Below are 11,334 nucleotides of genomic sequence, written 5' to 3'. Positions count from 1 at the left end.
AAGAGCTGTTTGAGTCCGCCTATTGTAAGCAGACGACTGACTTCACACAGGGTTTGTCCAGTTCTTTCTACAGTCTATGTTCGAATCTCAGTCAGGTCCTTACCTTTGGATAATAGTGTCTGTAACATTGTAACATCAGAAGTGCCACATCCATTTCCTGAGAGGGGTGTGGTCAGGGGCGGAGTCAGACAGCTAATTACCATGTAAAGCCACAGAAACAGCTCATTCTGGGAAGGGCTGAAACAGAGAGCTTTTAGACATGCAAAAAACCTACACTCGAGTGTTTTTTTTCAGATACAAACTTCACAGGCATGTTTTAGGGACCTCTGAGAACAATAAAGAATTGTCTTATCAGGGTGAAATATGTCCCCTTTAAAAAAAATTGCGTTTTTGTTTCTCACAGAGGAGAAACTTCCATCTACCCACTCTGCCATAAAGCCCAGATCAGTGGAGGGCTGCAGAGATGGTTTTCCTTATGGAACTTGTGACCATCAGGTTCTTGGTCGCCTCTTACTGACACCAATGTCCCCCAGTTGCTCAGTTTGGCTGGGTGACCAGCTCTTGGAAGATTCCTGGTTGATCCAATCTTGTTTCATTTGAGAATTATGGAGGCAACTGTGCTCTTGGGAACTTTCAGTGCAGCAGAAATCTTTTTGTTTCTTATAAAACACCAGAATGCACTTGTGCAGAGACAGTGTTGAAATCACATTAGGGAAGGATAATTTTTAGATTTGCAAGCAAGTTTGCAGAGCTGCAAATGACTGCAGTCATTTCTCACATATGGTTTCATTTTGATGATTGAATCTAAAACATTTTTTCTAGCATTTGCAGTTGAGAAAACCTTTCTTAGCATTTCATTTTTAGATCTTATTTTTACAGTCTGATGAGTGACAGAGGGGTTTTTGTCTAAGATTTTTTGTGAACAAGGACAGAAAGAAGATCAACTAAATTAAGTTATTGCAATGAGTTTGTCTCATTACAGCTAAATCTCAATAATAATCATTCTGATGTTGTGATTTGTGTATCTTCAAAAATAAAATGGTCACAGTGTGCTTACAAAAAGCTTGTTTATTTATTTTCCAAAAAATAAACATGTAAAGACAACTCAACAAGAAAAAAGGAAACACTACAGGAATGGACAATCTTGCCACAAGGCCTCAATGATGAACAGTTTCATGGCGAATTTAGAATCAGTCAGTTTTAAATGGATATGTTTGAATTCAAATAATACAAAATCAAGGTGAAAAGAATGGGAAAATTAAGTAAAATTCAGCTACTCCAAAACAACTGAATTCATTTTTTAAGTTCATTCAAAGTGTAATACAGCTTTCTCCAGATCTGAACAGACTCCAACCTCAGACAGTGTTGACGATGAAACTTTGAGGAGTTACAAAACAAAGCGGTGTTCGTCATTATGAGGTGTCCATTTGAGCCGATTCTGAAATGTGAGAAAAGAAAAAAGTGTCTTCTTATTCAAATATTTGCATATTGAGCTGTAAGACATAACTGAACTTCTTTTAAACCAACAAATAATCATCTTTTTTGAAAGAAAGTTTTCTGTTTTTAAATATTTTTTCTTTAAATGTTTTGACAGAAAAGCTGAACTGTAAAAAACCCCGCTCTCTGTTGGATATTTTCATTTGATGTTTGAGTTTCAGTGAGCGTGTCAAAACCTAAAACTTCTCTCCAGACAGTGGCAGATTACAGCAGGAGCCTGTGGGTGAAAATCTGTTCCAGCATTTTGATGTTTTTGTCTTTGATTTGTCTTGTGCTGGTGTGGATGCAGAATCAAAGTAAACTGTAGCTGTGTGATTCAAAGTTGTGGGATTCAGCCTGTAGCAGAGTCGGAGAGGATGAACCGTTCACTCACGTGTTTCATTGAAGAGGAAAGAATCCTGATACTCCTTCATGTACTGAGAAGACCTCGCCTCATCCAGGAACAGAGAGTAAACCCTCTTAATGTCCTCCACCTGAACTTCTGTCCCCTGAACAAGACATAAAAATTATAGACATGACATTAAGACTAAGGCTCAAGGATCCCAACGAGCACTGAAACATAATGCATCCAATGACTTATTCAAATTTGTAATTCTAAATGAAAGCTGTTTTAAAAAGCTGTGCTAGTTCTTACCTTTCGTTTGCGGCACACCAGTCCAGCAGTGCTGATTAGCTGGATGGCGTAGCGGAGCGACGTCTCCATGCCAATGCGAGTCAGAACAGTATGAGCTTCCTCGCTAAGCTCCACGTCCTCCTCCTCACACCTGAAACAAAACAGCATACAGGTTTAATCCTCTGTGGCTAGGCTGGAAATGAGCAAAGGTCATTTTTAGGTGAAATAATAAAGATTTTTACCTGATCTTGAGGATCTGCCTTGTCTCTTTCTCAGTGTACGGGGAGGTAGCGATGATGAGCAGACGGTCCAGGAGGTCAATGGGGATACCATGAGGACTCTGATAGTTTGTGCCACGGATACTAAGAGATAAGAATGTTCAGAGTTAGATACATATTCAACATACTGTGTTACAAGTGAGGTGAAGCAAAATGAAACACAGATTGATTTATTCACATTCATGTCCAATGAAAATGAGTTATATGGGTTTGATAAGATGATGTTCTGAGTGTCATTAAAACATCACATCAAACAGCCAGACATACATGTTAACCTCTTAAGAGCATATGTGTACATATTAGGACATTACATTTTGGCTTTCCTACTATTAATTCTGCTATTAGAATTTCTGACGTAATGGTCTAAAATTTCCATAGAAGTTTAAGTGATTTGCTTGGAATGTTTGGGGAAGTTTTAAGAATCTTCATGAAATTTTTGGGGATTCGTTTTCATATTTTGGAATGTTCATTTGAAGTTTTTTTGGGGGGGGGGGGGGCTGAAATTCTGAAGAACTTTCATCTGAATTTTGAGAATATAATTGTACATTTTTTGGAATTTGATTGGAGAATTTGGGGATCTGATTGGATGCTTAGAGATATTTGTTTGGAAATTTTTCATGAATTTTGGGGAAATTACTTGCAAAATTTTGGGAATTTGATTGGGAATTTGCTCTTAAATTTTGGAAAACTTGCATGAAAGGAATATTCATAGGATTTGGGGGAAAATTTCCATTGAAACCTCAAGGGCCTCAAGTGTCACTGTGACATTTCGGGAATGTTTAAGGGAATTTTGTTTTTTTATGGGATTTTTAAAGATATCTTTAAAAATGTTTACAGAACTTTTTAGAAATGTCTTGGAAACATAAATGTTTTTTATGTTTTGGAAAACTAATACTTTTAAAGTAAATTATTCCAGGACTTCAAGAACTTCTAGTGAGAAAAAACATGTTCTTTGTCAAATTACGTCCTACAAGTAAAGAAATATTTCAGTTTTGTATTGATCAGTAAGATAGGCCTATAGTCCAAAGCCCTTTGTTGGTCCCCTGGTAAGACAACCCCCTAAAAACTGGGCTTTAGACAACTAAAATGTTCACATGGGATAAATATGCAGATACAATTATATTACCGAGTGATGCCTCTGTTTGTGGCCATAATGAGGACAGGAGACAAGTCACTCTCCAGGGCACGGTTCAGGAAGGAAAAGCACTCCATGTCCAGCATGTGGACCTCATCAATAAATAACACCTGCAACAAAAAAATTAAAACAAGGCTTTTCAATTCCCAGAAAAAGAAATATAACCTTTAAACACACAGACACATAAAAAGATGAACTTACCCCAGGTATGATCTCTGCCTTGCCCTCCTCTCTCCACTCACACACTTTGGCGTTGATCTGCTCTCGGACCTCAGACTTGATCTCTCCAGTGTCTCCAGAGAAGAGAGCCAGAAAGCCCTGTGTGCGGCTGTTGATGACATCAATCTCATGCAGGGACACTGTGTGGACCACCTCCTTTCTCTTCTGCAGCTCTCCCTCTGGACACTGAACGAACTGAGTCTAACAGGACAACACAAAGACAGTAACATTCATTGAAGACTCTGTTCACGTTGTTAAATTAATTCTAGACAGTGAGGATGTTGGGTAATTCATTTTAAGCAAGCTAAGCCTAATGAACTGTCTGAATCCACAAGGTCATTGGACAGTAAAAATCTGGTGTTTCTAGACAAAATTAATGGTAGAGTGGCGGGAATATGACAGGAAGATAATTAAAAGATACTTTAAATACAGTCAGTCACATCTAAAAGTATCAAACTGATTGTATTTGCTGGAGAAACTAAGACTAAGAACAAATCCAAAAAGGTCACCAGAAAGAATAATTATTCCTCATTTGCATCTGCAGGATCACAACACTCGAGCATATAACAAATTTGAAAATACCATAACATCTGGTGTATAAGATGTAGGCCTGTAGTCAACCTAAGAAAAATTTGGTTGACCAAAAATTTTCATTTTCAGTGAGCTCTCCACGTTTTACCATTTTAAACAGGAATGAAGAATTTCAAACAGAGTTCACCTTTTTATACCCAAATTTGAGCAGGCTCACTTCTCTGAGAAGTCAGAAATTAATCAAGCATAACATTCAACCACAAAAACTAATTGTTCTGTTCAGGAATGCAAGTAAATAACTATAATTTGACATATTAATCAAGAAATAATAATGTGCTTTACTATTTTTTCAGTTTTTTTGTAAATCAGTAAATTTGAAAATTCACGGATAACAATAATAATTATATTTTAGCATTAAAAATATCATTTCTGTTAAAGAGCTTCTACATATTTGTGTATTAACCATTGCAGAAACTTAAAAAATGATTTTGGTTTACCAATTTTTACCAATGCTGTTCATTTAGGGCAGCTGTGGCATAAACATTACTTTGAGTGGTGGTGTAATAAATTTGTTAAGCACCGTATATAATGAGTAAAAGTAATTTATATGAGAACTTTCTTTATTCACATACTGTGTTTCCTTGTGGGCAGATGTAAACAAAAATTAAAGAGTGAAAAAGTGTGCATTTGTGTTAAAATAAAGGGAACTGTATAAGGATATAGATCATGGCAACAAGTTGTTCCAAAACTGATTCAATTTTTTTGTATTTTACATTTATTTTACAGGACAGCTGAAGAGAGACAGGAAATGTGTGGGGAGAGAATAGGGGAAGACATGCACTGAGACCTGGAATGGATCCTGTGACTAGTGTGTTGAGGACCTTAGCCTCTGCTTATGTGCACCTGCTCTACCTACTGAGCTACAACAGTGCCCAGTTGATCCCAGATTTTGATTTCACAGTGAAGAGATACCTGAGCTCCCATGGCATCATAGTCTCTGGCTCTGGTGAAGGAGCGACCCAACTTGCTTATCTTTCCAGTGGCTTTGTCAATCGTGATTACATCCCTAATAGACAACATGGAGAAAGAAAGTTAAGATCACATAAAGGTATTATTCAGGTTTTAGCAGATTCCAATATGTGAAGATAATGTAACAACAGGTACTCTCACCCTGCTTGGACCTTCTCTTTACTGAGACAGTCAATCATCTTGTTGCCCAGGTCATATATCGTCTCCATCTCAGTCGTCTTCAGAGTCAGCTTGCCCACCTTGGCACCCTGAAAGAAAAACTTACACTTGTTTTCCATGTACAGTTTCCCTGCCATGACTGCGCTCTCCGTAGTGTTTTCTGTAATAAACTCTTCAAAGCAGACATAAGAAAATAATAAGTAAAGCCATAAGATATAAGTGCCCTTGTAGCCAGTGTTACAGCAGCTTACCGTTCCAGTGGCTGGTCTATCGATCTGGATTTCCACCACCTCTCCTTCAATGATCTCTGTCTCTTCTCTGTAAACAAAACCCACTACATGAGCAGTGCTTCTTTCCAGCCAATGATGATTTTATTTTATTTAAGTTATTTAACCGATACACAATAAAGGTGTTAGCTCACTCACTTGATCCTCACGCCAATGGCTTTCCTAAAAGCTTGGCTCAGAGCCTCGGTCTTGCTCATTTCCAGAGAGAAAATCTCACTGCCGGCCAGCGCTGTGAAGGGAGTATCAGGGCCAAGAGACTGAGCAATACCTATATAAAAAAGTAATATGTCAGTTGAACCCAGGAGCAGGAACTCTTGCTTTAACATATATATTACTGAAGACAATTACATCAACACAGAACAACAGTCTGACTTGCAGGGAGGATGATGAGAACATATTGTGTTCTGGCAAGCCTCCAGTGTGCCCCTTACCCATAGCAATGGCGGTCTTTCCTGTGCCAGGTTGGCCAGCGATCAGCACCGCTCTGCCAGCAATATGACCATCTTTGATCATCTCCAGAATGACCCCCGCTGCCCGACGAGAGGCCAGCTGGCCAACCATCCCCTGAGACACCTGCAGCACAACAGGAACAGGTATTCTTGAAGCCATATGAATTCAAATCAGTGCCCTACTCAGTACCATCTATCTTTTGAATTCACAATACATCTCCTCATGATCATTTACTGAGGAAGTAAATATCCTTGATAAATAATTTCAGTAAAAAGGGTTTCCCTACAGAGTTAATAATCTCCACATACATTTAAACGTTCGACGCAAACTACAGAGAGAGAAGTCCACATCTGCATATAATGAACTGTAAACATTACCTGTCGTGGCTCCAAGGCATCGTCCAAACCAAGGCCACGAATGTGAGAATGTGCTCCTACAAACATAAAAATACATACAAATGATTGAAAGCAGTAAAGTTTACGCCTACACCAAGATAAAGGGCTGACCAGCCTTTACACATGCTTCCATCACAGCTGTATGAAAAGTCAGCATGTAAACACGGATGCTTACCGATTCTCTCAATGCGTGTAATGTCACGAACCTCTGGTACCTTTGTAGTCGCCATCTGTAAGTCAAAAACAGACGGCAGGACCAGCTTAAAAATGCTATCTTTCAAAGTACAATTTCAACTCCAAGAATCTTCACTTCCTTTTGAAAGTGATTGGAAAAAGTCCTTCATCTGAGCTTGAAGAGGCATGGAAAAATAATGCATAAACACTGTGACCAACTGTGCACTTTTATGACTGGTGTTGTTGACATTTTCATGTTCAATTTGGCCATACAAAAAACTCAGATATAAGAACACATTTTATGCACAGAAACCATAGGGCACACTGAAAAACATCTCTAGTGTCAGGGGTTTTAAAGCTAACCCATGTAAGTAGATTTGACAAAAAATATACTGTTCTCAATAACTTTATTTATATAGCATCTTGAAAACCCATGATGAAAAGTACTTTCTAACAACAACAAGGTGAAAAAGCCCATCTAGACGAAACAAAAAATTAAGCAATAATAATACTAATTCAGGATGCACAGTATTAGATTTTTGCTGGCATATGATATGCTTATATTTCCAGATTCGTTTTTACAACACCAACATATAAATGCTGCTCAGAACTAAATCTTCAGTCCTTAAAACACACTCTAAAGCACTGATCATCAACTGGCGGCCCAAGGGCCATATCGGGCCCCCCAAAGCTTCCTGTCCGGCCCCCAAAAGATCATTAAATTCAGAAAAGGAGGCAAAGAAGATGTTGAGGTTTTAAGAGTATCCTTTGGCTTTAAATGTATGCAGTTGTTAAATCCATCCTACAAACAATTAATATTGAAATAGTTGTAGAGTTACTTAAAACTCGATCTGTTTTTACTGAAATTTACAGTCATAATCAGTAGATATTTTAAAAAAGGTTAAAGGTTGGCAGGAATGTTTCAAAAATGACCAGATAAAGTGGTGAAAAGGGGTTAAAATGTGGCCAACAAAAATGGTAAAAGAGGAAAAAGGGGCAAGAAGTATCAAAAATTAGATACAAATGGCAAACAATAGTGTAAAACAGTAATGTTAAGGGCTTAAAAAGTGGCAAAAAAAATTCAAAAGAGGAGAAAAGGGGCAAAAATTGATTACAAACGACAAATATAGTGCAAAAAAAGTAATAAAAGAGGGGAAATGGATAAAAGAGTGGCAAAAAGGGAAAAAACACTCAGGAAAAGTGGTTTAAGGGGGAAAAATGGCAGAAATTATGTTAAAGAGGCAATAAGTACAAAAATGGGTTATAAGTGGCAAAAACTGATTTTAAAGTTGCAAAAATTGTTTAAAAAATGTAAAGTGGTTAAAAAGTAGCAAAAATATAAGAAAAGTGTCAAAATTGATAAGAGTGGCACAAGGGGGCTAAAAGATGCAAGAAAAGTAGTTAAAAGGGGTTAAAATCTTGCAAAAATTGGGTTAAAGGGGCAAAAGGGGCAAAAAGTATCAAAAAGGGGTTAAAAGTGTCAAAAATGAGTCACTGGTGCTAAATCACAATTGTGGAGGGCCCTTTCTCTGGGATTTTCAGGGGCACAGCCAGTTCTGCTGTCAGGCCTGTACCCCTGTGGCCTGCTGCATTATAGATAGTAGGGATAGATCTCACTGGTAATGACTAAAATGTCCTGCAGTTTGAGAGAAAATACAAATACTACTACAATAATATTTCAATCAGACCAAAATATTTATTCAATTTCTGTTTATGTGAAACTCCGGCCCTCAGAATTTCTGTCGAGACTAAATCTGGCCCTTGTGCAACTGTACTTGATGACCCCTGCTCTAAAGTTGAAGGAACAAGGATGTAGGTTTGTTGGTCCTGTATGAAACTCCACAAACTTATTCATACATGTGACTGATATCTACAGCTGATGTAGGCTGATATTCAGAGACAATTTATAGGTTATAAAAATCATGAGAAATGTTTGTATCTACCGATTATGATGATCAACTTTTTAAACCAATATCTGTAAGATAACATGATGATAATATCGTCCATTCCTAACATTAACAATGCACAGAAAACTACAAAAATCAAAGTCGAGTCATAGCAAAAAGTGAAATTTGGGTGAGGGCTAAGACATAAAAAGTTTCAAAATAATCGGAAGCATCTTAAAATGTATTCTAAAATAAGTGGCATCCAGTAAGGTGAAAACTGGTGTAATGTTACATCTTTGGTTTGTCACCATTTAAAGTCTGTATGCTGCATTTTGCACAATTTGTCTTGTTAGCACCAACTGACAGCAGCAGTTATAATGATAAATGCAAAAGCCATGCTCGGAAAGGATAAAAGCTTCAACCGAGTTCAGAGCTAATAAAAATAAGCTCATTATTCCAAGCTTTAAGTACCATTTTCAGATTAGTACACTTCTTCATGTGGGCTCTTATGCCATTAAGAATGACATTTAATCATCACTAGCCTAGGGATGCACCTATACCTCATTTATCAAGACCAGGTATGAGTACAAAATGCAGACATGGCTCCAACTTTGACAACATACTGACATAATGAGAGGTTAAAATAATTCTTTAAAATAATACCGGGTACAGTAACTGCAAAGATTTATGAGTACAAGTGCAAGTACTTGGGCTTGGTATCAGCACCCAATACTACGATACGGTATCAGTATCTGTGCATCTCTAATTAGGAGCATAGTTATTATAGCATCATCTTGTCAAAATTGTGTATGGACAAAATGATTAATTCGAAAAGACAGTGACATCTTCATCCATATAAAAAAATGCTTCTATTATTATTTTATAGCCCTGACATTATTTTTTATGTTTAATTAATTGATTAACTGATTGAATGTAATGTACATTTGAACATGTAAAAAGGAAAATTAAAGTTCTGCATGAACAGCTTGTAAGCTTTAATCAATTCATTTACGCAGTACACAGGTGCTTTAATAGTCACATGTTGTTGTGGGATATGTTATAGATAACTATAATAGAACTGTATAGTGGCGTTTATTCAACTTCACTAAAGTGAAAGAAAAGAGGTAAAACCAATATTGCACACGTTTTTACTCAGTCTGTTACATGGGCCTGTGTTCTTTGTTTTAACAGAAATGTTACTCAATGTGGTATGGTTGAGACACATCAGAAATACCACCAGAATGTTAGCTTGTTCAATAAATTCTAAAATAAAGTGTATATTTTAGCATTAGGATATCACTTGACTTAATTGTACTCTTTTGCGTCAGTATACTCTTACAACCAATAACACTGACTGTACTGTGTACCTATATGTAAAACTTTAAAGGTACAGTGTGTAAAAATGGGACTATCAACATCTAACAGTCAATTCTGGAGTGTGATGATCATTTCTCTGGGGATAACTGTGGGAAAAATCAATACATGCTTAACTGTTATTTGGTTCCTTCTGTGGTGCCATAGAAACAGGCAAAATGCAAAAATCCAAGATGGCAGCGTCCTTGGAGGGGACCCTCCCTATGTATGAATAAAAGGCTTATTCTGAGTTAATTTAAAACATAAATTTAAAAAATGTGTTATCAGATGTCAACACTAATTTAGATAAATCTACTTATAAATGTTATGTTTCATTTCAACCAAGCTTGTTTTGTTAAATGCTAATAGGCTAAATATTACACACTGTACCTTTAAGGTTTTTTTCCCTAAGATATTTCTCATGTTACTAATAACCATAACAGCTATGTTTTTGTTTTTTTTAACAGCTATGTTTTGCATTGTGCTTGAAATGTTCCGTTTGCGTACTCAACACCAAGGCCTACTTTTCAAGTATGTTTACGCCTCTGTTGATGATTTTGTTCTTTAACAATTTAACACTGAACGCTTCATATATAACTCAAAGTTTCTGGGTCATTTAAGACAATGTACCGACCTGTTAGATAAAGAAAAATAACGAAGGAGAGTGTCCGAGCTGAATGGTTGTCATAGTGACAGTTGTAACGCACGCGACAACACAGGGAAATAAAACCGTTTTAATGTCGTTTCTTGGATTTTTTTTAACATGTATGACTTCATTATTTACCATCGTCCATCTAAAATATTTGTAAAGAACATGGCAGAACACTACACTCACAAGTACTACCTCTATCTTCTCAACAGCGTTAACAGAGCAGAACACATAATGCTAACGCTAGCTTGTGTTATGTTAGCCAGTAAGCTAGCTCCATTCATCAACATCAGGCTTCTCTAACTGCCATTACACATCCATTATGAGTCAGCACCATGATAAACAGCAACTCTTTCAAATAAAGATTATACGCTTTGGACTCATTAACTAAATGACCATTATATAAGGTATTTTACAGATGTGATATGAATCTATACTCACCTGAGCAACCACACTGGAGAAAATGTGAGAATGCGGCGCTTCTTTCGACTGGTGCGTTGAATAATTGTGTCCGGGAGGAAACAAGAAACTCTCCGTTCAAGCTTTCAGTTTGACTGCTCTCTTCAGCATTACGTTTATGCTCGCCAGGGCCGAGATGCGGTGTAACACTCTTTTATAGTGTTTATTAAAATCACAATTTAACTAATGAGGATTTTTTGTCCTCTGGTGCACGCTTATG

The 11,334-nt window shown here is 37.1% G+C and overlaps 1 protein-coding gene across 1 annotated transcript; it reads right to left on the bottom strand.

Annotated features, from left to right (window-relative positions):
- Window positions 1-1,048: 1,048 nt before the first annotated feature.
- ruvbl2 (RuvB-like AAA ATPase 2) lies at window positions 1,049-11,182 on the bottom strand. The gene is made up of 14 exons (XM_041800655.1): window positions 11,097-11,182; window positions 6,769-6,823; window positions 6,576-6,631; window positions 6,180-6,321; window positions 5,887-6,016; window positions 5,713-5,779; window positions 5,444-5,550; window positions 5,246-5,339; window positions 3,725-3,943; window positions 3,515-3,633; window positions 2,353-2,472; window positions 2,132-2,261; window positions 1,871-1,985; window positions 1,049-1,438 (listed from the first exon to the last, which is right to left on the bottom strand). Exons 2-14 carry the CDS (start codon window positions 6,821-6,823, stop codon window positions 1,413-1,415), a joined length of 1,380 nt encoding a protein of 459 aa, XP_041656589.1. The 5' UTR covers window positions 11,097-11,182; the 3' UTR covers window positions 1,049-1,412.
- Window positions 11,183-11,334: the final 152 nt, after the last annotated feature.

The sequence above is a fragment of the Cheilinus undulatus genome, linkage group 12 (genome assembly GCF_018320785.1).
Source record: "Cheilinus undulatus linkage group 12, ASM1832078v1, whole genome shotgun sequence".
NCBI lineage: Eukaryota > Metazoa > Chordata > Actinopteri > Labriformes > Labridae > Cheilinus > Cheilinus undulatus.
Note: the sequence above shows the minus strand (reverse complement) of the source record. Positions and strands in the feature narration are given on the sequence as shown.